A 26,564-nucleotide genomic window follows, 5' to 3' on the forward strand; every position below is an offset into this window, starting at 1 on the left:
CTCGGGTAACTACCTTGAAGTAAGTGATACTAAAGGGCATGAAAGCATCTCTTTTATTTCTTTTTCTTTGAGACAGAGTCTTACTCTGTTGCCCACGCTGGAATGCAGTGGCACAATCTCGGCTCATTGCAACCTCTGCCTCCCGGGTTCAAGTGATTCTCCTGCCTCAGTCTCCCGAGTAGCTGGGATTATAGGCGCCCGCCACCATGCCCAGCTAATTGTTGAAAGACGGGGTTTCAACATGTTGGCCAGGCTGGTCTCGAACTCCTGACCTCAGGTGATCCACCCGCCTTGGCCTCCCACACTGCTGAGATTACAGGCATGAGCCACCGCACCCAGCCAAGAGCGTCTTTCTGTTGGGTCACTTGGGAAGTAGCTTCTTCCTATTTCTTGTTCTACCAAGGTTTTCATTGCCGAGGGCTGCCGTAACAGTGTCACCAACTGGGTGGCTTAACACAACAGAAATGTATTCTTTTACAGTTCTGGTAGCTAGAAGTCAGAAATCAAGGTGTCAGCAGGGCCATGCTCCCTCTGCAGGCTCTTTCTTGCCTCTTCCAGCTTCTGGTAGCCCCTGGCATTCCTTGGCTTATGGTTGCATCACTCTAATCTCTGCCTCCATCTTCACATGGCCGTCTTTCCTTTATCTCTCTCGGGGGTCTCCTCTTATTGTAAAGTGGCCACTAGTCAGGCTAGGCATGGTGGATGGTACCTGTAACCCCAGCGCTTTGGGAGACCAAGGCAGGAGGATCGCTTGAGGCCAGGAGTTCAAGACCAGCCTGAGCAACATAAAAAATACCCTGTCTCTACCAAAAATAAAAAATTAGCCAGGCATAGTGGTGTGCATCTGTAGTCCCAGCTTTTTGGGAGGCTGAGGAAGGAGGATCACTAGAGCCCAGGAATTAGCGACTTCAGTAAGCCATGACCATGCCACTGCACTCCAACCTGGTCAACACAGGGAAACCCTGTTGCTTTAAAAATAATAATAATAGTAAAGCCGGGTGCGGTGGCTCACGCCTGTAATCCCAGCACTTTGGGAGGATGAGGCGGGCAGATCACAAGGTCAGGAGTTCGAGACCAGTCTGGCCAACATAGTGAAACCCCCGTCTCCATTAAAAATTACAAAAAAATTAGCCGGGCGTGGTGGTGGGCGCCTGTAATCCCAGCTACTCAGGAGGCTGAGGCAGGAGAATTGCGTGAACCCGGGAGGCAGAGGTTGCAGTGAGCTGAAATCGCGCCATTGCACTCCAGCCTGGGTGACAGCGCAAGACTCTGTCTCCAAACAAACAAATAATAATAATAATAATAAATAAAAGACACTAGTCCAATATTTCCAAAAACAAACAAACGAAAACACTAAGCTGTTGCTGGACGAGGCAGCTCACGCCTGTAATCCCAGCACTTTGGGAGGCCAAGGCAAGAGGATCACTTGAGGAGTTCAAGACCAGCCTGGCCAACGTGGTGAAACCCTGTCTCTACCGAAAATACAAAAATTAGCCAGACATGGTGGCAAGTGCCTGTAATCCCAGCTACTCGGAAGGCTGAGGCAGGGGAATCACTTGAACCCAGGAAGCGGAGGTTGCAGTGAGCCAAGATCATGCCATTGCACTCCAGCCTGGGTGACAGAACGAGACTCCATCTCAAAAAAAAAAAAACTAAGCTGTTATATAACAGAGACCCAAGAATGTAGCAGTTTCAAGAACATCCAAGCATGAAGTCATTTTGGACTGGGGCCCACCTTAATGACATCATTTAACTTGGTAATATCTGCAGATAGATTTCCAAATCAGGTCTCATTCACAGACACTGAGGGCTAAGACTTTGACATATCTTTGAGGGGACACAAGGTAACTCCTAACAGCCATCACCTCGAGCACTGTACCCGTTGCAGGGTTGGTGCTGGGTTGGAGGAATGTCCCTGTTTCTACTCCGTGGAGGAGAAAGAGCACAGAGTAGCCCACACTTGGTGTTAGAAGGCCCATACCCAGAAATGCCATGCCTCATCACTGTTCATTTTTCACTGGACAGACGGTCCCCTCCATGGCTACACCTGGCTACGATGAAGGCTGGGACAAGTGACCCTTAACTGGGCCACCATGCAAGGTGAAACAGCACCACTGCTATGCAAGCAAAAGAAAGCAAATTTTGGGCCGGGCACGGTGGCTCACGCCTATAATCCCAACACTTTTGGAGGTCGAGGAGGGCGGATCACGAGGTCAGTAGTTCGAACCCAGCTTGACCAACATGGAGAAACCCCATATCTACTAAAAATACAAAGGGCATGGTGGCGTGCACCTGTAATCCCAGCTACTCAGGAGGCTAAGGCAGGAGAATCACTTGAATCCAGGAGGCAGAGATTGCAGTGAGCTGAGATCGCTCCATTGCCATTGCACTCCAGCCTGGGCAACAAGAGTGAAACTCCATCTAAAAAAAAAAAAGAAAAAAGAAAGAAAGCAAATTTTATGATGCCGGCTTCCCCTAATCTGAGCGTCTTACATAACCATGCCACATTTGTCAAAACTATGATATTAACATTGGCACAATACTATTAAGTAGACTTCATTCAATATCACTGTCTTTTTTGGCCAGGCCCGGTGGCTCATGCCTGTAATTCCAACACTTTGCGAGGCCGAGGCAGTCAGATCACTTGAGGTCAGTTCGAGACCAGCCTGGCCAACACGGTGAAACCCCATCTCCATTAAAAATACAAAAATTAGCTGGGCATGGCGGCACAAGCCTTTACTCCCAGCTACTCTGGAGGCTGAGGCAGGGGAATCGCTTGAACCCAGGAGGCAGAGGTTGCAGTGAGCCGAGATCATGCCATTGCACTCCAGTCTGGGTGACAGAGCACAACTCTATCTTGGGGAAAAAATAATAATAATAAATTTTTTAAAAAATAAAATTAAGGGCAGGGAGTGGTGGCTCATGCCTGTAATCCCAACACTTTGGGAGGCCAAGGTGGGTGGATCATGAGGTCAGGAGTTTGAGACCAGGCTGGCCAATATGGTGAAAACCCGTCTCTGCTAAAAATACAAAAATTAGCCGGGCATGGTGGCGTGAACCTGTAGTCCCAGCTACTCGGGAGGCTGAGGCAGAAGAATTGCTTGAACCCGGGAGGCGGAGGTTGCAGTCAGCTGAGATCGTGCCACTGCACTCTAGCCTGGGCGACAGAGCAAGACTCCGTCTCCAAAAGAAAAATAAATAAATAAATAATAATAACAATAATAATAAAATAAATTAAATTAAATTAAGTCTCTTGCTCACAAGAGGACAAATGATAGGCATGGTTTCAACATACTTTTCTAATAGCAATGAGATGGGACATTTCAACTCTTTAGCCTCTTTTCCCCTTGGCTATATATTTTTGTGCCACTTCCTGGAATTAAGAGCATATTGTGGGCCAGGCTTGGTGGTACACACCTGTAATCCCAGCTACTCGGGAGGCTGAGGTACAAGAATCACTTGAACCTGGGAAGAGGAGGTTGCAGTGAGCCGAGATCACACCGCTGCACTCCAGCCTGGGAGACAGAGTGAGATCAGTCTCAAAAAAAAAAAAACGTTAAAATGAAGGCTATAGTTTAGATTCATCCCCCCACCCAAGGCCAACCATCCATAACCACACAAAGTTCGTCATCTTGATTCCCCTGAAATGCTAGCTCTAATCATAAATGAAACACGAAAATGTAAGTTTTACATCCTCGTCAGCATGATTCAGTGAAATTAAACCAATCGGCTGTAGACAAATGAGCTTAAACGGCTCTATTTGCCTTAAAAAGAAGTTAATGTAAAACAGCCAATCACAAAAAAGCTCAAAATACTTCCTACTCTATGCCTTATAAACTTGCCCTAACTGCTGTAAGAGAACTTCTTACCACTTGATTTGACATCTCCTGAATCAAGACGTGTACTTGCTGTATGACAAAGAACTTTTTTTTCTAACTGTATCTGATTTTATATATGTATGTATGTGTGTGTGTATATATATATATATTTTTTTAGACAGTGTTGCCCTATCATTGATTATATTTTTGACACTAAAAGTATCGTATGCAGGAAGACAGCTGGCACACACGGAAACTTCATGCAAATAGAATAAAGTACGCTCTAAAAGACAAATTAGAAGAAGGTGCCCTATCCTCCAACTTGGAGAACACAGCCTAGGCCGGACTTCAGTCCCATTCTCATGCCCTCAGCCAGGCACACTTGTTCAGGGCACAACCTGCACAATCGTACACAGTGGCCCTGACTATGTCTGTATGCAACTACAAAAACAATAGGCCGGACGCGGTGGTTCACGCCAAACCAGCACTTTGGGAAGCCGAGGTGGGCGGATCACAAGATCAGGAGTCCGAGAACAGCCTGGCCCCTATGGTGAAACCCCGCCTCTACTAAAAGTACAAAAATTAGCCGGGCATGGTGGCGGGCACTTGAAGTCCCAGCTACTCGGGAGGCTGAAGCAGGAGAATTACTTGAACCCGGGAGGCAGAGGTTGTAGTGAGCGGAGACCGCACCACTGCACTCCAGCCTAGGCGACAGAGCAAGATTCAGTCTCAAAAAAAAAGTGAACAGAAAAGAGGATCCGGTATCCAAATGTGTTTTATATAAAATGAATCGTTTTCAGTGCACTGAGGAAGTTTTCTATTTAAAGAAATCCTGCTGTGAACTCTTTTGTGAAGAATGCTTTCCTAATGGAATTAGTCACCACTGAGTCATTTCTGCAAACTTCAGGTTTGCGGTTTTGCCTAAGCAAGATCTGGCCGAAGAAGTGAGATAAATTACAGATGTCGCTAATAAATTACAGACTACTCAAAGGCAAAAGAGGAAAGAAAAAAAAAATTGACACGTGTATATGAACCGAATTGACTCAGAGGTCTCCACCGGCGCTTAATCATGGCCGAGATCTTCCTGCTTCTGCCTGTCCTTCGGTAGACACGCGCTACCAGTCAGCTTCTGTCCATCGAGGAAGGGAACTAACTAACAACAAAGAACAATTAAGAGAAGGTTGGCCCAGTGAAAGCAAGGGGACATTGAAGAGCAAGTAAAGGTGTGGCCATGTTCCGGCCCCGTCCCACCCCGGTCGCCCTGACAACAGCGCCGGCGTCCGGGCTGAGCTTCGGGCTCACAGCCAGCCTCCCACAGGCCACCGCGCGCGCTCACTTGCGCATGCGCCTCGGAGCTGGCGTCAACCAGCGAAGGCTGAACCCGCCTCTGGGATCCTCGCCGAGCTGGGAGTTAGGATCCGAGGGGACCAAGAGGGATAAGAAAACTTCTCTGGGTGCCCACTTGGTACTGAGCGCCCTTGGGAGGGCTCTGGAGAAGACCATCGCCTTCCAGGGTAGCTCCCTCCCTCAAAGGTTTGAGATCATGGTCCAGTTCTCGGGTCTCCCAGCCTCAGTTTCCCCATTTGTAGGAAAGGAGTTCACAGCCTCTATCTCAGAGGAGGCTTTGAGGATTCAGAGAACTCAGAAGAGGGTAGGCTTTGTGGTGAGCGCTGGGTAGGACTTCGGGGTGGGAGTGGTGGGCTGAAGAGTCCCCGACAACAGCCCGAGGAAGTATTATTATTGTTCTTATTTTACAGGGAAGGAAACTGAGGTCCAGAAAAGTTATGACTCGCCCCAAGGGGATTTCCTGGCAGGACGTGAAGGGGAAGGGGCCCACCGTGGAGTAACCCTCACTGGAGAATCCAGAGGTGGGATGAGCCTTGTACCTATCTCAGCAGAGGGAGTAGGATAATATTTAAATATTAAGGGTGGGGAGAAGGAATGAAGGCAAGAAATAAAATGCCCAAAATTCCCCAAACGCCATCCGGACCATAAAAGTGATGGCGATAGTGTTGGACTTAGGAGCTCAAAGATGCTAACCTTGACAGGCCTGGTGGCCCAAGTCTAGTCGCAGCTACTTGGAAGGCTGAGGCAGGAGGATCGCTTTAGCCCAGGAGTGCCGATCCCTCCTGGGCAACATAGTGAGATCCTTGTCTTCTTAAAAAAAAAAAAAAAGTGCATACTTTCTTTTTTTTTTTTTTTTTTTTTGAGACAGAGTCTCACTCTGTTGCCCAGGCTGGAGTACAGTGGCATGATCTCAGCTCACTGCAACCTCTGCCTTCCGGGTTCAAGCAGCCCTCCTGCCTTAGCCTCCCAGTAGCTGGGACTACAGGCATGCGCCACCACACTCAGCTAATTTCTGTATTTTTAGTAGAGACCGGGTTTCACCGTGTTGGCCAGGCTGGTCTCAAACTCCTGACCTCAAGTGATCCACCTGCGTCTTCCTCCCAAAGTGCTGGGATTACAGGCATGAGCAACTGCACCTGGCCTAAAAACTGCATACCTTTTGAAATTTTTTTTTTTTTGAGACGGGGTCTTGCTCTGTTGCCCAGGCTGGAGTGCAGTGGCACGATCTCGGCTCACTGCAAGCTCCGCCTCCCGGGTTCACACCATTCTCCTGCCTCAGCCTCCCAAGTAGCTGGGAGTACAGGCGCCCGCCACCTCGCCCAGCTAATTTTTTGTATATTTAGTACAGACGGGGTTTCACAGTGTTAGCCAGGATAGTCTTGATCTCCTGACCTCGTGATCTGCCAGTCTCAGCCTCCCAAAGTGCTGGGATTACAGGCATGAGCCACCACGCCTGGCCTTGCTGGAAAATTCTTAAGCCCACCTGGCATCTCCATCTTAGTCAAATGGCCCACCAACTTCCTGTTCAAACTGAGCTCCTATTTTGATTTCTGAGTTTGTTAACCTTGGCACTACTGGCATTTGGGGCCGGATCATTCTTAGTAGTGCAAAGGCTATCCTGTGCACTGTGAGAAGTTGAGCAGCATATCCAACCTCTACTCATTAGACACCATGGCCAGGCACGGTGGCTGACGCCTGTAATCCCAGCACTTTGGGAGGCCGAGGCGGGCAGATCATCTGAGGTCAGGAGTTCAAGACCAGCCTGACCAACATGGAGAAACCCTGTCTCTACTAAAAATACAAAATTAGCTGGGCGTGGTGGCACATGCCTCTAATCCCAGCTACTCAGGAGGCTGAAGCAGGAGAATCGCTTGAACCCAGGAGGCAGAGGTTGTAGTGAGCCGAGATGGTGCCATTGCACTCCAACCTGGGCAACAAGAGTGAAACTCCGTCTCAAAAAAACAAAAAACGAACATTAGACGCCATGAACACTCCCTCCCAACCCAATTTGTCACAACCAAAAATGTCTCCAGACATTGCCCCTGAAGGGGTGAAGATGGCTCCTGTTGAGAAACACTGGCCGTGAGCCAAGATTTAAAAGAGAGAAATCTGTTTTCACTAAATAGATTTGAATTCTTTATTTTATTTTATTGTTTTTGTTTCATTTTATTTTGGGAGGCAGGATCTCACTCTGTCCCCCAGGCTGTAGTGGTGCAATCATGACTCGCATGACTCACTGTAGCCTCCAACTCCTGAGCTCAAGGGATCCTCCCACTTCAGCCTCCCTAGTAGCTGGGACTATAGGCATGCACCACCCTGCTCGGCTAATTTTTGTATCTTTTATAGAGACAGAGTCTCACTATGTTGCCCAGGCTAGTCTCAAACTCTTGGCCTCAAGAGACCCTCTCACCTCAGTCTCCCAAACTGTTGAGATTACAGGTGTGAGCCAGCAAGCCTGGTCTTGAATTCTTTAACCATTGTTCTCTACCAGAAAGTATACACTATATTAATTCTCTCACTGTAGATATTCTTTTTTTTTTTTTTTTTTTTTTTTTTGAGATGGAGTCTCGTTCTGTCACCCAGACTGGAGTGCAATGGCACGATCTTCACTCACTGCAACCTCTGCCACCGGGTTCAAGTGATTCTCCTGCCTCACCCTCCCAAGTAGCTGGGATTACAGAGACGCACCACCACGTCTGGCTATTTTTGTATTTTTAGTAGAGACAGAGTTTCACCATGTTGGCCAGGCTGGTCTTGAACTCCTGGCCTCAAGTGATCCGCCCACCTCAGCCTCCCAAAGTGCTGGGATTACAGGCGTGAGCCACCGTGCCCGGCCCTTTTTTTGTTTGTTTTAAGACAGGTTCTCACTCTACCACCCAGCCTGGAGTGCAGTGCTGCAAACATAGCTCACTGCAGCCTCAACCTCCTGGGCTCAAAGGGTCCTCTCACCTCAGCCTCCCAGGTAGCTGGGATTACAGGTGTGCTCCACCATGCACAGCTATTTGGTTTTTGGTTTTAGTTTTGGTTCTTTTTTGCAGAAGTGAGGCCTTGCTTTGTTGCCCAGGCTGGTCTCAAACTCCCTGGGGCTCAAGTGATCCTCCCACCTCAGCCTCCCAAAGTGCTGGGATGGGCATAAGCTTCTGCACCCGGCCAAGATTCTTAAAATAGCCAGATTTTCTGGAAACTGGTTGACCCAGTTGGATTATATGAAACACAATGGATGATTGTAATCAACAGTTCAACTGAGTGGAACTAGCCCTGGCCAAGAATCAGGAGACCTCAGCAGGGCACAGTGGCTCATGCCTGTAATCCCAGCACTTTGGGAGGCCTAGGTGGGTGGATCACCTGGGGTCAGGAGTTCAAGACCAGCCTGGCCAACATGGTGAAACCCCATCTCTACTAAAAATACAAAAAATTAGTCGGGCATGGTGGTGGGCACCTGTAGTCCCAGCTACTCCCAGCTGAGGCAGGAGAATCGCTTGAACCTGGGAGGCAGAGGTTGCAGTGAGCCGAGATCGCGCCACTGCACTCCAGCCTGGAAGACAGAGCAAGACTGTCTCAAAAAATCAGGAGACTGGGCCAGGCATGGTGGCTTATGCCTGTAATTCCCAGCACTTTGGGAGGCTGAGGCGGGTGGATCACGACGTCAAGAGATCGAGACCATCCTGGCTAACATGGTGAAACCCCATCACTACTAAAAAAACAAAAAATTAGCTGGGCATGGTGGTGGGCACCTGTAGTTCCAGCTACTCGGGAGGCTGAGGCAGGAGAATAGCGTGAACCCAGGAGGCAGCGGTTGCAGTGAGCTGAGATCGCACCACTGCACTCCAGCCTGGGTGACAGAGCGAGACTCCGTCTCAAAAAAAAAAAAAAAAAAAAAAAAAATCAGGAGACTTGAGTCTGTTCCCAGTTCTGCCATTACAAGCTCTGTGACATTATGACTTAACTTTTCCCTGGTCTTGTTCTCCCCTCTGTCAAATGAGGATGTTGAGGTGATTTCTTTTTTTTTTTTTTTTTTTTTTTTTTGAGTCAGAGTCTCACTCTGTCACCCAGGCTGGAGCACAGCGGCACGATCTCGGCTCACTGCAAGCTCCGCCTCCCGGGTTCACGCCATTCTCCTGCCTTAGCCTCCCGAGTAGCTGGAACTACAGGCGGCCGCCACCACGCCCAGCTAATTTTTTTGTATTTTCAGTAGAGACAGGGTTTCACCGTGTTAGCCAGGATGATCTTGATCTCCTAACCTCGTGATCCGCCTGCCTGGGCCTCCCAAAGTGCTGGGATTACGGGCGTGAGCCACCACGCCCGGCTGAGGTGATTTCTAAGGACTTATAAACACCCAGATTCTGACAGGATGCTCCCTCCCCGTCCCCCACCAGAAGTTATTTAAGCCGCCCAGCTGCCCCAATGTCCTGTCTTTTTTTTTTTCTCCAGCCCCCAGCCGGGTCCCCTAAACACATCTTTTGGAGTCACCTCTTCCAAGCTGTTGTTACCACTCAGACAAACTCATTATTATTCCTGATGCTAACGAGAAAATTCTGGTGGTGAACACAGCAGTGGCAGGGGCTCCTTTGTGGGAAATTATGGTGTTTAAGCACAAGACACCCTGGGGTTTGCCTGAAGAAAAATAAAATTTAAAACTGGCCTCTTGCGGCCAGGCGCAGTGGCTCACGCCTGTAATCCCAGCACTTTGGGAGGCCAAGGCGGGCGGATCATGAGGTCAGGAGATCGAGACCGTCGTGGCTAACATGGTGAAACCCCGTCTCTACTAAAAATACAGAAAATTAGCCGGGCGAGGTGGCGGGCACCTGTAGTCCCAGCTACTTGGGAGGCTGAGGCAGGAGAATGGCGTGAACCCGGGAGGCGGAGCTTGCAATGAGCTGAGATCATGCCACTGCACTCCAGCCTGGGTGACAGAGCGAGACTCCGTCTCAAAAAAGAAAAAAAATGGCCTCTTGCTCCATGATGTGGTGTGTATTTTAGGAATATCCCAAGTATGGAATATAGGAATATCCAAGTAAATTATAGGCTATACCAATATCATTAGTTCTTCTGACCTGGCTAATATGCATACAAAAAGCCATAGCTCCTCCCTTTAATTTTCTAGAGCATCCACCTGCTTTTCTTTTTTTTTTGTGATGGAGTTTCACTCTGTCGCTCAGGCTGGAGTGCAGTGGCACAATCTCGGCTCACTGCAGCCTCCGTCTCCCAGGTTCAAGCGATTCTCCTGCCTCAACCTCCCAAGTAGCTGGGATTACAGGCACCTGCCACCAAGCCCGGCTAATTTTTGTATTTTTTAGTAGAGACAGGGTTTCACCATGTTGGCCAGGCTGGTCTTGAACTCTGGACCTCAAGTGATCCACCTGCCTTGGCCTCCCAAAGTGCTGGGATCATAGGCGTGAGCCACCATGCCCAGCCTAATTTTATTTATTTATATTCTAAGTACTTACCCAAATACTCCCTCATTCATTTATTGATTCATTCATTCAGTGTATTTACTGAGTGCTACTACATAGCTCTAAATGTTGGGGATGCAGTAATAAACAAAATAGGCAGTCTTTGCTCTTTTTTTCCATTGTTTTAAGAGACAGGGTCTTGGCCAGGCGTGGTGGCTCATGCCTGTAGTCCCAGCACTTTGGGAGGCCAAGGCAGGTGGATCACCTGAGGTCAGGAGTTCGAGACCAGCCTGGCCAACATGGCGAAATCCCGTCTCTACTAAAAATACAAAAATTAGCCAGGTGGTGGGCACCTGTAATCCTAGCTACTCGGGAGGCTGAGGCGGGAGAATTGCTTGAACCCGGGAGGTGGAGGTTGCAGTGAGCTGAGATTGCGCCACTGCACTCCAGCCTGAGCAACACAGCAAGACTCCTCAAAAAAAAAAGAGAGAGAGGGTCTCACTCTGTCACCCATGCTGGAGTGCAGTGGCACAGTCATAGCTCACTGCAGCCTCGAACTCCAGGGCTCAAGTGATGCTCCTGCCTCAATCTTCACAGTATCTGTGACTACAAGCACATGACAACACCCAGCCTAGTTTTTAAACTCTTTTTATAGAGAGAGCATCTCACTGTGTTTCACAGGCTGGTCTTGAACCCCTGGGCTCAAGGGATCCTCCCACTGCAGCCTCTCAAAAATGCTGGGATTACAGGCATGATCCACCATGCCTGGCCACTTCTTTGCTCTCTTCAGCTTTTGTTCTAGTGTCTTCAGTTTGGATGGTACTGGTCAGACCATTTTCTAGGAGGAGAATCCCAATTCTTCAAGTTCCTGCTCTTCCCTGGTAGTTCATAGAAACTTCTGGCCCTTTGTCCCAATCCAGCAACTGCACAGTACATAGAAAAGCAAGTAGGGCCAGGCGCAGTGGCTCACACCTGTAATCCCAGCACTTTGGGAGGCCGAGGCAGGTGGATCACAAGGTCAGGAGTTCAAGACCAGCCTGAGCAACATGGCAAAATCCCATCTCTACTAAAGATACAAAAATTAGCTGGGTGTGGTGATGCACACCTGTAATCCCAGCTACTCAGGAGGCTGAGGCAGGAGAATCGCTTGAACCCGGGAAGTGGAGATTGCAGTGAGTCGAGATCACGCCACTGCACTCCAGCCTGGGTAACAGAGCGAGACTCCGTCTCAAAAAAAAGCAGGTGGATGCTGGCGGGACATGGTGGCTTACACCTGTAATCCCAGCACTTTGAGAGGCTGAGGCAGGCAGATCACCTGAGGTCAGGAGTTCGAGACCAGCCTGGCCAACATGGGGAAACCCCGTCTCTACTAAAAATACAAAAATTAGCCAGGCATGGCAGTGAGCACCTGTAATCCCAGCTACTCAGGAGGCTGAGGCAGGGGAATCGCTGGAACCCCGGAGGTGGCGGTTGTAGTGAGCTGAGATCGTGCCACTGCACTCCAGCCTGAGCGACAGAGCAAGACTCCATCTCAAAAACTAAATAAATAAATTTAAGTAGCCACATGTAGCTGGTTAGTCTCCTATTGGATAGTTCTAGACCATACTCCATGCCCTTGGGAAATAATATCAATGAGACAGTTTACCAAAGGTAAATAAGCTTCAGGAATGCAAACAAAGTGCTGCTAGCTCTTTGTATGGATGAATCTATCAGAATGATCACTCTTCTGGCCTTCCCTGCTTCGAAACAGGCCATCTGCCCCTTGGTGTTGAGTATCCCAGTAGCCATTTTGTTCTAGACCAAGCTGGACACACTGATTCTTGTGATTCAAATGTTCCTCCTCAACTGAAAAGGCTCAGGGTGTCTTTTGGACTGTCCCTCAAAACCTAGCTTTCCACTAATTAGTGAAGCATGACTTTTCCATGCCATGTCTGTTCTGGGAAGTTTCCTCTTCATCGTGGCCTTGGGCCCCAGGGAAATTTCAGTGGATAAGCAGAAGAAGTGGAAAAGGGGATGAAAAGTGAGGTGGGATGACATCATCCATCATTATGACATCATCACAGCTATAACATCATTGCCGTCATAGATCGTCACTGTTATGGATTGATTTTCTTCTGATTCTTGGTATCTATTTCTTCACATGTGTTTAAAACTCTTTTGACTGACTGCTTACCTAACAGAAGTTTCTTTGTTAAGTTCCCTTGCCAGATAAAAAAAAATAAGGCTGGGTGCGGTGGCTCACACCTATAATCCTAGCACTTTGGGAGGCCAAGGCGGGCGGATCACTTGAGATCAGGAGTTCGAAACCAGCCTGGCCAACGTGGTGAAACCCCGTCTCTATTAAAAATACAAAAAAGCCGGGCGTGGTGGCTCACGCCTGTAATCCCAGCACTTTGGGAGGCCGAGGCGGGCAGATCACGAGGTCAGGAGATCGAGACCATCCTGGCTAACACGGTGAAACTTCATCTCTACTAAAAATACAAAAATTAGCCAGGCATGGTGGTGGGTGCCTATAATCCCAGCTACTCAGGAGGCTGAGGCAGGAGAATGGTGTGAACCCAGGAGTTGGAGCTTGCAGTGAGCCGAGATCGAGCCACTACTGCACTCCAGCCTAGACGACAGAGCGAGACTCCGTCTCAAAAAAAAAATTAGCTGTGCACCGTAGTGGGAACCTGTAATCCCAGCTACTTGAGAGGCTGAGACAGGAGAATTGGTTGAACCCGGGAGGCAGAGGTGGCAGTGAGCCGAGATTGCACCACTGCACTCCAGCCTGGCGAGAGCAAGACTCCATCTCTAAATAAATAAACAAACAAATAAATGGATTTATGGTTATTTATATAAATCAGTTGCACTCAAATACCTATAGCTCTCCATTGTCTTTAATTTTTTTTAAGAGACAGGGTCTCTCTCTCACCCATACTGAAGTACCATGGTGCGATCATAGCTCACTGCAGCCTCAAACACCTGGGCTCAAGCAATCCTCCTGCCTCAGCCTCCCGAGTAGCTGGGACTACAGGTACATGCCACCACACCCAGTTGATATATTTTTATCTTAACTTTTTTACAGAGACAGGGTCTCCTTGTGTTGCCTAAGCTCATTGTCTTACTATTGCATTCTTTAATATGTTTTGATATTTGACCTCTAAGAGAGCTGTGTACATTCACATTAGCTGGAAACTCTAATTCTTTATTCCTTCGACTCTATGGATTTGGAAGCTCTAGCTATGGCAAACACTCCCTCGGTTTGTTAAAATGTGTGGTTGTGGCTGGAACCCACCTGCCTGATAATGGCACCACTGGCCTTATTCCTGCCTTTGCGGGCCACAGAGATCCAACCCCTCTTCCCACGTGCCAGGCCTCCAGCTCCTTCTCCTCTCTAGGAACCCAAAGTTTGAGTCCAGTCCTGGCTTCTTTATCCTTCCAGTCACCAATTAGAGCTCAGAAAGCAGGTCAAATAAGTTAGAATTTTTTTTTTAAGTTCTGGGATACATGTGCAGAACGTGCAGGTTTGTTACATAGCTATACGTGTGCCGTGGTGGTTTGCTGCACCTATCAACCCGTCATCTAGGTTTTAAGCCCCACATGCATTAGGTATTTGTCCTAATGCTCTTCCTCCCCTTGGTCCCCATTCCCTGACAGGCCCCAGTGTGTGATGTTCCCCTCCCTGTGTCCATGTGTTCTCATTGTTCAACTCCCACTTAGGAGTGAGAACATGCGGTGTTTGGCTTCTGTATGTTTACTGCAGCACTATTTACAATAGCAAAGACTTAGAACCAACCCAAATGCCCATCAGTGATAGACTGGATTAAGAAAATGTGGCACATATATACCATGGACTACCATGCAGCCATAAAAAAATGAGTTCCGTCCTTTGCAGGGACATGCATGAAGCTGGAAGCCATCACTCTCAGCAAACTAACGTAAGTTAGAAATTTTACTTTATTTTTGTTTGAGACAGAATCTTGCTCTGTCACCCAGGCTGAGTACAGTGATGAGATCATGGCTCACTGCAGCCTCCACCTCCCAAGCTCAAGCAATCTTTCTGCCTCAGCCTCCTGAGTAGCTTGGACTACAGGCACGTGCCACTACGCCTGGCTAATTTTTTATTTTTTGTAGAGACGGGTCTGGCCATGTTGCCGAGGCTGGTCTTGACCTCCTGGCCTCAAGTGATCCTCCCTCTTTTGCCTCTCAAAGCACTGGGGTTACAGGCATGAACCACCATGCCCAGCCAGTTAGATGTTTTTTGTTTTTTTGTTTGTTTGTTTGTTTTTTATGAGATTGAGTCTCACACTGTCACCCAGGCTAGAGTGTAGTGGCGCAATCTTGGCTCACTGCAACCTCTGCCTCCCGGGTTCAAGCAATTCTCCTGCCTCAGCCTCCCGAATAGCTGGGATTACACGCATGTGCCACCACGCCCAGCTAATTTTTGTATTTTTAGTGGAGATGGGGTTTCACCATATTGGTCAGGCTGGTCTTGAACTCCTGACCTCGCGATCTGCCTCCTTTGGGCTCCCAAAGTGCTGGGATTACAGGCATGCGCCACCGCACCCGGCCTTAGACATTTTTATATTTGATTTGTGGCTGTGATCAAGCCATTTGGGATGTCTGCCTAGCCCTACCCTCTTTATATGAGCACATCCAACACCTCAATTGCAGCCCTGCGCATAGGATTCAGCTAAGCCACACCCAGATTCCTGACCCAAAGAAACAGTGAGATAATAAATGTTTTAGGCCTCTATACTTTGGGGTAATTTGTTACGCAACCAGAGATAAGTAATATATTGTCAAAACCAGGTAGGCTTTAATTAGTCTTTCCAGATGTCTGTTTCTTTCTTTGTGCTGGCTGGAGGCCTTTGGCTCTTATAGATTTCTTTTTTTTTTTTTTTTTTTTGAGATGGAGTTTCGCTCTTGTTGCCCAAGCTGCAGTGCAATGGCATGATCTCAGATGACTGCAACCTCTGCCTCCTGGGTTCAAGTGATTCTCCTGCCTCAGCCTCCTGAGTAGCTGGGATTACAGGTGCACACCACCATGCCTGGCTAATTTTTGTATTTTTAGTAGAGATGGGGTTTCACCGTGTTGGTCAGGCTGATCTCAAACCCCTGACCTCATGATCCGCCCACCTCAGCCTCCCAAAGTGCTGGGATTACAGGCGTGAGCCACATGCCTGGCCAGAAATTTTTTTTTAAGAGATGGGGTCTTACTATGATGCCCAGGCTGGAGTGGTGGGAGGATGACTTGAGCACAAGAGCTCAAGAGTAGCCTGGGCAACATAGGAAGACCTCATTTCTACAAATTAAAAAAAATATATAGTGGCCAGGTGCGGTGGCTCACGCCTGTAATCCCAGCACTTTGGGAGGCCAAGGCGGGCGGATCACGAGGTCAGGAGATCGAGACCATCCTGGCTAATGCGGTGAAACCCCGTCTCTACTAAAAATACAAAAAATTAGCCAGGCGTAGTGGCGGGTTCCTGTAGTCCCAGCTACTCGGGAGGCTGAGGCAGGAGAATGGCGTGAACCTGGGAGGCGGAGCTTGCAGTGAGCCAAGATTGCGCCACTGCACTCCAGCCTGGGCGACAGAGCGAGACTCCGTCTCAAAAAAACAAAAAATAGCTAGGCATGGTGCCTGTGGTCCCAGCTACTCAAAAAGCTGAGGTGTGAGGATGGCTTGAACCTGGGAGTTCAAGGCTGCAGTGAGTTGTGATTGCACTACTGCACTTCAGCCTGGGTGACAGTGGAGACCCTGTCTCAAAACAAAAAAAAGAAGGATATTGGAAGGCCTTATAAGCTGCCTCAGAACCAAGGACTTCCTAACTTTCTCTTGTTTCTCCCCATCTCCCAAGCACAGGGAGGGGCTCTCTTTGGAAGTTCCCTTATTTGACTGATGAAAACTTCTTCCAAAAGAAATGCAGTTGTCTTAAGATGACTCCTCAATAATCTCATCAAATATCCAGGAAATATTAGCCATTGGCAAAGAGAAAAGACTAAAAATTGTCATCCTGTCCAAACAGACTTCATCTACTCTTCTGTGGGCAGCTTGGAGAGATTACATGGGAGACTTTATCTACGTAATAAGACGGCCTTTGTTCACAATGAAGTTCTGCCCCTCACCTTTCTGTCATCTCCCCCAGAGCTCAGAGGAACTTTGTCCCAGGCCATTGTCTGTTCATTGGGCTTTGTCAATTCCCCTGAACATCATTCATTTCCCCTCAAAACTGCCTACATTCCCCATTTCTCTCTCCCCTAGGAAGACAGTATTTAACTCACAACCATCTGGCCCTTCTTTGAGTCTCACTTTTTTTTTTTTTTTTTTGAGACGGAGTCTCATGCTGTCACCAGGGCTGGAGTGCAGTGGTGCGATCTCGGCTCACTGCGACCTCCACCTCCCGGGTTCAAGCGATTTTCCTGCCCCAGCCTCCCAAGTAGCTGGGATTACGAGTCTCACATTTTATATGGCTCCCATGCTTATGCATGTTCATAAATGTCTGTGTCCTTTCTCTTGTTAATTTGTCTATTGTCAGTTCATTTCAGTGAAACTTCAGAAGGTGAAAGGAAAGGTTTCCCTTTGCCCTACGCCTTCTCCCTGTATCAATTCCTTTGGCCCCACCAGAACTGGCCTACATTTGGTATCTTTATAGAACAGCCTCTTTGTATCCCAGGCTGATGTTCAGGCTCCATCACTTGCCCTGTGCATTAAGTAGTAACAGTGAGACTCTACACGCCAAGGCTTCTCATTCTCCCCTCTCTGCAAAGTACTGCTCCCAAGATGACATTCTGTGCCTTTTCAGTCACTAACTCTTGGTTCAGGTACAAGACAAGGGCTCAAGCAAAATCCAGATGGACTGACTGAGATTATTGGGGTGAAATGCAGTTCCCTCTCATTACTGGAGATCCGCGAGCACGCCTCCCTACTGCACACCCCCCACCTGACTCATTCCGCCTCATCCAGGTCAGAGGTCCCTCCTTACAGGGGTTCTTACAGAACCCAACTGAGGTCTGCTCACCCAGCACAGTAAAACCAGATACCCACACTAAGGTCTTTGCAGTGATAGAAAGGAAGGTGTTTATTGCAGGGCGCCATGCAAGGAGAATCAGGGCAGCTCATGCTTAAGACCTGAAATCACCAATGGCTTGCAGGTGGGGGTTTTTTAAGGCAGGTGTAAATTTCAGTAAACCAGAAGCTACAAGCAAAATCATAAATCAATGCATGGAGATTACACATTGGTTTCCACTTAAAAAGACAGGATATCTTAAAGTGGGGGCTGACAGGTCATAGATAGATTTAAACATCTTCTAGGCAGGGCACGGTGGCTCACGCCTGTAATCCTAACACTTTGGGAGGCCAAGATGGGAGGATCACCTGAAGTCAGGAGTTCGAGACCAGCCTGGCCAACATGACGAAGCCCTGTCTCTACTAAAAATAAAAAAAATATCCGGATGTGGTGGCACATGCCTGTGATCCTCGCTACTCGGGAGGCTGAGGCAGGAGAATCGCTTGAACCTGGGAGGTTGAGGTTGCAGTGAGCCAAGATCATGCCACTGCACTCCAGCCTGGGCGAGAGCAAGACTCAGTCTCAGGAAAAAAAAGAAAAAGAAAAAGAAAAAAAATAGAAAGGCTGGGCGCGGTGGCTCACGCCTGTAATCCCAACACTTTGGGAGGCCAAGGCGGGTGGATCACGAGGTCAGGAGTTCAAGACCAGCCTGGCCAGCATAGTGAAACCTCGTCTCTACTAAAGATACAAAAATTAGCTGGGCATGGTGGCAGGTGCCTGTAATCCCAGCTACTCAGGAAGCTGAGGCAGGAGAATCACTTGAACCCGGGAGGTGAAGGTTGCAGTGAGCCGAGATCGTGCCACAGGACTCCAGCTTGGGCAACAGAGTGAGACTTAGTCTCAAAAAAAAAAAAGAAAAGAAAAAGATTTAAAAATCTTCTGATTTGCAATGGATTAAGGAAGAGAAGCTTTGTTTAAAAATTTTGAGTCAGTAGAAACATGTCAACTGGTTAGAGGAAGTAACTTTCTCCAAGCCCCTCAGGAGGAAACTTGGAACAAAAGGGACATAAAGTTTAGTCTTCACTTCCCCCTTATCTGGGGTTTCCAAGACTCTGAAAGACAATTCAGGGACATATGTTAAGATGTTATCTTTAATTTCTATAAGGAAACCAAACATCTCTGGGACTCTAACTTCCTTAGCTTTTGTTTTAGGTCATTATGACTTTTTTGTTTAACAAGTTACTTATTTACTTCTCAAGACTAGCTAGGGGCCTGGAATTTCCCTTGAAGGAACTCAGAAATTTCCTTTGTTTCAATGCTTGGGGTCCCGTAAAAAAGGGGATCACTGCTCTGTCTCAGGGTCTTACTGACCCTCACTCTGGCCCATTCCCAAACACCCTACCCTCGTCAAAGATTTCTCTGGGGTTAGGCCGGGCGCGGTGGCTCACGCCTGTAATCCCAGGACTTTGGGAGGCCGAAGCAGGCGGATCATGAGGTCAGGAGATGGAGACCATCTTGGCTAACATGGTGAAACCCCATTTCTACTAAAAATACAAAAAATTAGCCGGGTGCAGTGGCGGGCGCCTGTAGTCCCAGTTACTCGGGAGTCTGAGGCAGGAGAATGGCATGAACCCGGGAGGCAGAGCTTGCAGTGAGCCGAGATCATGCCACTGCACTCCGGCCTGGGCGACAGAGCAAGACTCCATCTCAAAAAAAAAAGATTTCTCTGGGGTCTCATGGTCTTTAAGTCAAATGCATACAACCCAAAACAGTATAGCTCAGAGGACAAGGGAACAAGGTTTAGCATGAGCAGCTGTAGGTCAGCTCCTCCACCCCTCACTAACTGTGCGACTTAACCTCTCTGGGCCTGTCTCATCATCTGTAAAACAAATGATGAAAAGTATCTACCTTCTAGGGGCATTCTATGAGCTTATGCATGTGTGAGTACCAAGCATTGCTTAGTGTTGCCTAGTGGGTAGTGAGCACTCAGTATGCAGCACCATGACTACATAAGAATTCACTTGTTACTAGAGCCCGGCTTTAGAACAGAGATGGAACCTGGGCACTGAACAATATAGCATGGGGCTCATGCCTGTAATCCCAGCACTTTGGGAGGCCGAGGTGGGCAGATCACCTGAGGTCGGGAATTCAAGACCAGCCTGGCCAACATGGAGAAACCCCGTCTCTACTAAAAATACTAGCTGGGTGTGGTGGCGCATGCCTGTAATCCCAGGGCTGAGGCAGGAGAATTGCTTGAACCCGGAAGGAAGGTGGAGGTTGCAGTTAGCCAAGATCGCGCCTTTGCACTCCAGCCTGAGCAACAAGAGCAAAACTACATATATATATATGTATGTATATATATGTGTGTATATATGTGTATGTATATGTGTATATATGTGTATATATATACGTGTATATATGTGTGTATATATATGTGTATATATATGTGTATGTGTATATATATATATATATATATCAGGAGGAATAGTAGTAATATTGTCATCACTTCTCACCCTGTCTTTGATAAATTGCCAATTGAAGTGTCTGCTTCATCACTGAGAAAAGGGTGTGTTCTTTCCTCTCTGAATCCCTAGGACCTGACATATAGCAGGTGTCCAATGAACAGCTTAGCTGTTGAATGAACAAATAGATTCTGTTAGGCCCTACAAGGCATAAAAGCAAATTCAGTCTGGGCGCAGTGGCTCATGCCTGTAATCCCAGCACTTTGGGAGGCCGAGGCGGGCAGATCACCTGAGGTCAGGAGTTCGAGACCAGCCTGGCCAACATGGTGAAACTCCGTCTCTATTAAAAATACAAAAATTAGCCAGGCATGGTGGCGGGCACCTGTAGTCCCAGCTATTTGGGAGGCTGAAGCAGGAGAATCACTTGAACCTGGGAGGCAGAGGGTGTAGTGAGCCGAGACCACACCACTGCACTCCAGCCTGAGTGACAGTGAGACTCCATCTCAAAAAAAAAAGTAAATTCAAAAGCCATTCACCTGTGCAGAAGGCAGGGCCAGGCTAATCTGAAGGCTCTAAGAGAAGTATCCACCCACTTCTGTAAAAGGCCAGATGGTAAATCTTTTAGACTCTTTGGGCTCTCTCTTCCTCTGTGGCAACCATTGAATTCAGCCCTGTTGCAGACATAGACAATAGATAAATGAATGGGCCTGGCTCTTGTAGGTAGGTGAAAAATGGCTTCCTTTCACCTTTGTAGGTTCTTTGGCTGGGCTACGAATTAAATTGACATGTAAACAGACAGGGCAAAAGCCATATTTAATTTGTACCTATGCAGGGGAGTCCCACAAAATACGAGACTCCAAAAAGGATCAGACAGGCTGGGCCCAGTGGCTCATGCCTGTAATCCAGGCACTTTGGAAGGCCGAGGCAGGCGGATCACCTGAGGTTGGGACTTCCAGACCAGTCTGGCCAACATGGTGAAACCCTGTCTCTACTAAAAATACAAAAAAATAGCCGGGCGTGGTGGCAGGTGCCTGTAATCCCAGCTACTCGGGAAGCTGAGGCAGGAGAATCACTTGAACCTGGGAGGTGGAGAGTGCAGTGAGCTGAGATCACGCCATTGCACTCCAGCCTGGACAACAGAGCGAGACTCCCTCTCAAAAAAAAAAAGTATCCAAGAAAAGAATAGGGGTTTGGCGCTTCTGGGAGGGTGGTGGTAACACAAGTTATGGGAGGGTAAGGGGAGAAATTGTATGGTGAAGAAAGTCTGTCTTGTTAAGCAAATAAAAAGTCTGGCAGGTAATAAAAGTTGTCTCAGAGGAGCCCTCAGAACACATGATTGGGAATGGTTTCACTTTTCCCTAGTTAATAAGATTGTAGGAAAGCATTCTTTTCTGTCTTTAGGCAGATAAGAGAAATTCAGAGAAAACCTCTCCTTCCCTGCATTTGCTGTTCCCTCAAGTGCCCTTATTTTGAAGCAATCAGCAGATCAAAGCGCATATCCCTGTGTGCCAATGAAATTTTATTTATGTACGCTGAAATCTGAATTTTTTATTTTCATAAGTCATAAAATAGTTTTCCCACCACCTATTTAAAAATGCAAAAACAGAGCAGTGGTTCACACCTGTAATCCCAGCACTTTGGGAGGCAGGAGGATTGCTTGGGCCCAGAGTTCGAGACTAGCCAGGGCAACATAGTAAGACTTTGCCCGTGCAAATAATTTTTCTTGAGACGGAGTCTTGCTGTTGTTGCCCAGGCTGGAGTGCAGTGGCGCGATCTCGGCTCTTTGCAACCTCTGCCTCCCGGGTTCAAGCGATTCTTTTGCCTCTGCCTCCCGAGTAGCTGGGATTACAGGGGCCCGCCACCACACCTGGCTAATTTTCGTCTTTTTTTAGTAGAGACGGGGTTTCACCATTTTGGCCAGACTAGTCTTGAACTCCTGACCTCAACTGATCCGCCTGCCTCGGCCTCTCAAAGTGCTGAGATTACAGGCGTAAGCCACCACGCTCGGCCGCAAATAATTTTAAAAATTAGCCGGGCGCGGTGGCTCGCGCCTGTAGTCCCAGTTACTTGGGAGACTGAGGTAGGAGGATCGCTTGAACCCAGGAGTTCGAGGCTGCAGTGAGCTATGATTGCGCCACTGCACTCTAGCCTGGGCGACAGAGAGAGACCCTGTCTCAAAAATAAAAAATAAACTGGAAAAGTAATTCTTAGCTCACTAGCCGTTCAAAAACACGGGCATAGTGTGCCTCGGCCCGCGTACTGCAGTTTGCTCACCCTCGCTAACCGGCTGCAGCGCGCAGGACGGCACGCCTGGGAGGGCGGTGCCAGGAGGCGGGCCTCGGATTGGGCCTCACGTAGTGGGCTGGACAGAGGATGGAGCCTCTTGGCGTAAGGCGGTTGGGCAGGGCATTCCTGGATTGGCCCACTACGGCGTCGCGAACGCTTGGCGTATCGTCATTCAACCAATCAGCGTGGAGCTGTTGCCTCGCCCCGCCTCACGCCGGCGCCCGGGGGGCACGAAGAGGGCGCCCAGCTTCACGGCGCTGTGAGCGCGCACTTCCGGGCACGGTCAGGGCGTGACGTCGGGAGGAGGGCAGGTAAGTGCCGGCGGGCGGATGAGCGGGGAGGGCTGGGGGTCCGGCAGCCGCCTCACCCTGGCCTCGGAGCCGCCTGGCGTGCCCCTCCGCGTCGGGGGACGCGGAGCTGAGGACCCGATTTAGATGCCCGGAGCCGGCCCAGGTCCCAGTCAGGACCAAAGTCCCTGAGGCCCCAGCTGAGACTCCTGACCCAAGTGCCCGGGAGCCTGCCCCATCCTAGCCCGGATCCATATTATGCCTGAAGGGCCCTGGGTTTTTGCATCGGGAAAATGGGACCAATAAGTCCCTACCTCACCAGGGTTTTTAAAAATGATTCTTGTAAAACCGTGAGCAGGAGAAATGACTAAACTGCCAACGTTTAACTCGGCGTCAGGCGCTGTCCTGAATGCCTTAACCAGCCATTTTTACACATAAGGAAAATGAGGCTTAGAGAGAGAAAACAATTTGCCCCAAGTCAAGCAGATAGGGAGCAGCAGGGTGGAGCTCCGAGTCCAAGCTGTAAGCCCACAGGGTCGGTAATTACTTTTGCACCAAGGACCGGAGATATCTACACGCCCACCCGATAACCCCGTCTGCCATTTACTGGGGTAACAAAACCATCTTAAGACACACACACACACCCTCAAGCTCCTGTAAACGGAGTATTTGCTCTTTGCAGGCTCTTCCCGTGTGTTAGTTGATTCACAGCATCCCCAGAAAGTCAGTCTTGTCATGATTCGCCCTTTACCGATGACGAAATACAAGCCCAGGGAAACGCAGTCACTGACGAAGGTCACCCAGCTGATGAGGAGTGGAGCTGGCATTCAAGCCCAGGAAGCCGTGTCCCCTAACGCCTCAAGGGGCACTTAGCTATTTTGTTGGCAAAAGTATTTTTAGGTTGGAACGGACCTTGGAATAATCCAATCTAGGGGGCACACTTTATAGTTGGAGGATCCAAGACTAAGGTGAGGGTAGAACAGTTTATATCCGGGACTTTGCACCACTGCCTCACCACCTGACTACATCACCCCCACCCCATCAGAAGCTCTTCCATCAGCTTCTTTCCTTCTTTTTTTTTTTGTTGGAGACAGAATCTCACTCTTGTCACCTTGACTGGAGTGCAGTGGCACGATCTCGGTTCACTGCAACCTCCGCCTCCCAGGTTCAAGCGATTCTCCTGCCTCAGCCTCTCCAGTAACTGGGATTACAGGCGTACACCACCAGGCCCGGCCAATTTTTGTATTTTTAGTAGAGACAGGGTTTCACCATGTTGGCCAGGCTGGTCTTGAACTCCTGACCTCAAGTGATCCACCTGCCTCAGCCTCCCAGAGTGCTGGGATTACAGGCGTGAGCCACCGAGTCCAGCCCCCAAGAGTGGTTTTAAATTTTCTGGTGGTTGGGGAAAAATTAAAAGAATAATGCTTTGTGACAGATGACGATTATGTGAAATTCAAATTTCTGTGTCCATCAATAAAATTTATATTGGCATGCAGCTACGCCCGTTCATTTATATATTGTTTGGGGCTGATTTCTAGCTATGAAAGCAGAGTTGAGTTGTTGGGGCAGAGATAATCTGGCCTAAAAAGCTGGAAATACTCTCTGGCCCTTGACAGAGAAACTTTGCCAATCTCTGTTCTAGAATACCCTTCATTGCCTTGCAGAGTCTCTCTTTAGTGTAAACTAGAGCTTCCTTCTTTTTTTTTTTTCCGAGACGGAGTCTCGCTCTGTCTCCCAGGCCGGAGTGCAGTGGCACAATCTCTGCTCACTGCAAGCTCCGCCTGCCGGGTTCACACCATTCTCCTGCCTCAGCCTCCCAAGTAGCTGGGACTACAGGCGCCCGCCACCACGCCCAGCTAATTTTTTGTATTTTTTAGTAGAGACGGGGTTTCACTGTGTTTGCCAGGATGGTCTCGATCTCCTGACCTCATGATCCGCCCGCCTTGGCCTCCCAAAATGCTGGGATTACAGGAGTGAAGAACTTCCTTCTATATGACCTAAAAGCCTCCCTTCCAAACATGGGAGGGGGTCTCACCACCCCTAGTTTGAGGAGCCCCTGCATTCCCACCTGTGTCACCTGCACTGACTGTGACCCTTATGGAGCCTCATTCAGTTGTCTCAGTCATTTACCCAGTTGACATTTATCTTGGCCTTGCAATGTCCTAGGTGTTGGGGATATGGCATAGTGTGACCTGCCTGGGGAGACATAAACCGACACAGGGTGATATGATCAGAATTCCAGGAAACAAGTGACTATGGATTGGGTGGTCGGATGAGGTCGTTGTTTTTTTGTTTGTTTTTTTTTTTGAGACGGAGTCTCACTTTGTAGCCCAGGCTGGGGTGCAGTGGCGCCATCTTGGCTCACTGCAACCTCCGCCTCCCGGTTCAAGCCATTCTCCTGCCTCAGCTTCCCGAGTAGCTGGGATTACAAGCATGCACCAACATACTTGGCTAATTTTTGTATTTTTAGTAGAGATGGGGTTTCACCATGTTGGCCAGGCTGGTCTTGAACTCCTGACCTCAGGGGATCCACCTGCCTCAGCCTCCCAAACTGCTGGGATTACAGGTGTGAGCCACCGCACCTGGCCGGATGAGGTCTTTGATAGTTATGATATGTAGGTCAAGACCTGTCACAAGGGGCTGGGTGCAATGGCTTGCACCTGTGATCCCAGCACTTTGGGAGGCCCTAGGTGGGTGGATCACCTCAGGCCAGGAGTTCCAGACTGGCCTGGTCAACACAGTGAAACCCTGTCTCTACTAAAAATACAAAAAAATTAGCCAGGCTTGGTGGCAGGTACCTGTAATCTCAGCTACTCAGGAGACTGAGGCATGAGATCACTTAAACCCAGGAGGCAGAGATAGTGAGCCAAGATCATGCCACCCCACTGCAGCCTGGGTGATAGAGTGAGACTCCGTCTCAAAAAAAAAAAAAAAAAAATGAAAAAATGCCTGTAACAAAGAGCTTGCAAACCTGAGGAACAGCAGGTGCAGGCCAACTGCACTTGGCCTTTGAAGACAGCTAGGAAGCCAATGTGGCTGGAACAGAGTGAGCGAGAGATAGAGGGGTAAGAGTTGGGCTTGGAGAGGCAGGCAGGGGCCCCACAGGCCATGGGAAGGGGTTTGACTTGATTCTAAAAACAATATGAATCATGGGAGGGGTTTAGGCAGGAGAGTGACACGTTTGTTCATATTTTAAAAGATCCCAGCTGGGCACGGTGGCTCACACCTGTAATGCCAGCACTTTGGGAGGTTGAGGCGGGTGGATCACGAGGTAAAGAGATCAAGACCATCCTGGGCAACATGGTGAAACCCTGTCTCTACTAAAAATACAAAATTAGCTGGGTGTGGTGGCGCACGCTTGTAGTCCCAGCTACTCGGGAGGCTGAGGCAGGAGAATCACTTAAAGGCGGAGGTTGCAGTGAGCGGAGATCGCGCCACTTCACTCCAGCCTGGTGACAGAGCGAGACTCCATCTCAAAAAAACAAAAAGATGCCCTGGGCAGCTGTGGGGTGAGCAAGTGTCAAGGGCAGAGTCAGGAGAGAGAAGACTGTGCTGGCCCACGTGAGCGATGATGGGTGCTGGACCCGGTAGGGGCCACAGAGGGATGAAAATGTCAGATGTGATGCGTATATTGGCTGTAGAGTGGACAGGACTCTCTCTTTCTAAACAGACACGCCGCTTTTTGGATGCCTCCTACGCCTGGCGGGAGTCTTGTCTGAGCTGGCACCACCACACGGCCCACGACATCTTCGCAGAGAAGCCTGTGGACCCTCTGCCAGGCTCCGCAAGAGGTCAGGACAGGGCAGTGTGTTCACAAGGCCAGTTTCTGATCGTCCGCCTTGAGGGTGAGGACCAGTAGGCAGCTTCCAAGATGGTGAGTAGACAGCCTCGTGTGCCCTGGGTTTCTCTCCCAGTCTTTGTAGGACCCTGGAAGCAGCCCCTCCTCCCCTCCCAGAGCTCTAAGATGATGATTTCAATCTCC

General features: G+C 48.9%; 1 protein-coding gene across 7 annotated transcripts in view; it reads left to right on the forward strand.

Annotated features, from left to right (window-relative positions):
* Positions 1–5,134: 5,134 nt before the first annotated feature.
* Positions 5,135–26,564, forward strand: part of YJU2B (YJU2 splicing factor homolog B) — a 32,458-nt gene continuing 11,028 nt past the window's right edge. Inside the window, exons 1-3 of one of the 7 annotated variants that reach the window (XM_054538650.2) lie at positions 5,135–5,351; positions 5,576–5,686; positions 26,253–26,456. In XM_054538650.2, the coding sequence (XP_054394625.1) occupies positions 26,454–26,456 (3 nt within the window). In that variant the 5' untranslated portion in view covers positions 5,135–5,351; positions 5,576–5,686; positions 26,253–26,453. Of the gene's footprint in view, positions 5,482–5,575; positions 5,687–22,484; positions 23,551–26,252; positions 26,457–26,564 lie in introns of those variants that run through there. The other 6 variants (XM_054538653.2, XM_054538651.2, XM_054538652.2 and 3 more) reach the window with 6 other exon arrangements.

This window comes from Pongo abelii, chromosome 20, assembly GCF_028885655.2.
Source record: "Pongo abelii isolate AG06213 chromosome 20, NHGRI_mPonAbe1-v2.0_pri, whole genome shotgun sequence".
NCBI lineage: Eukaryota > Metazoa > Chordata > Mammalia > Primates > Hominidae > Pongo > Pongo abelii.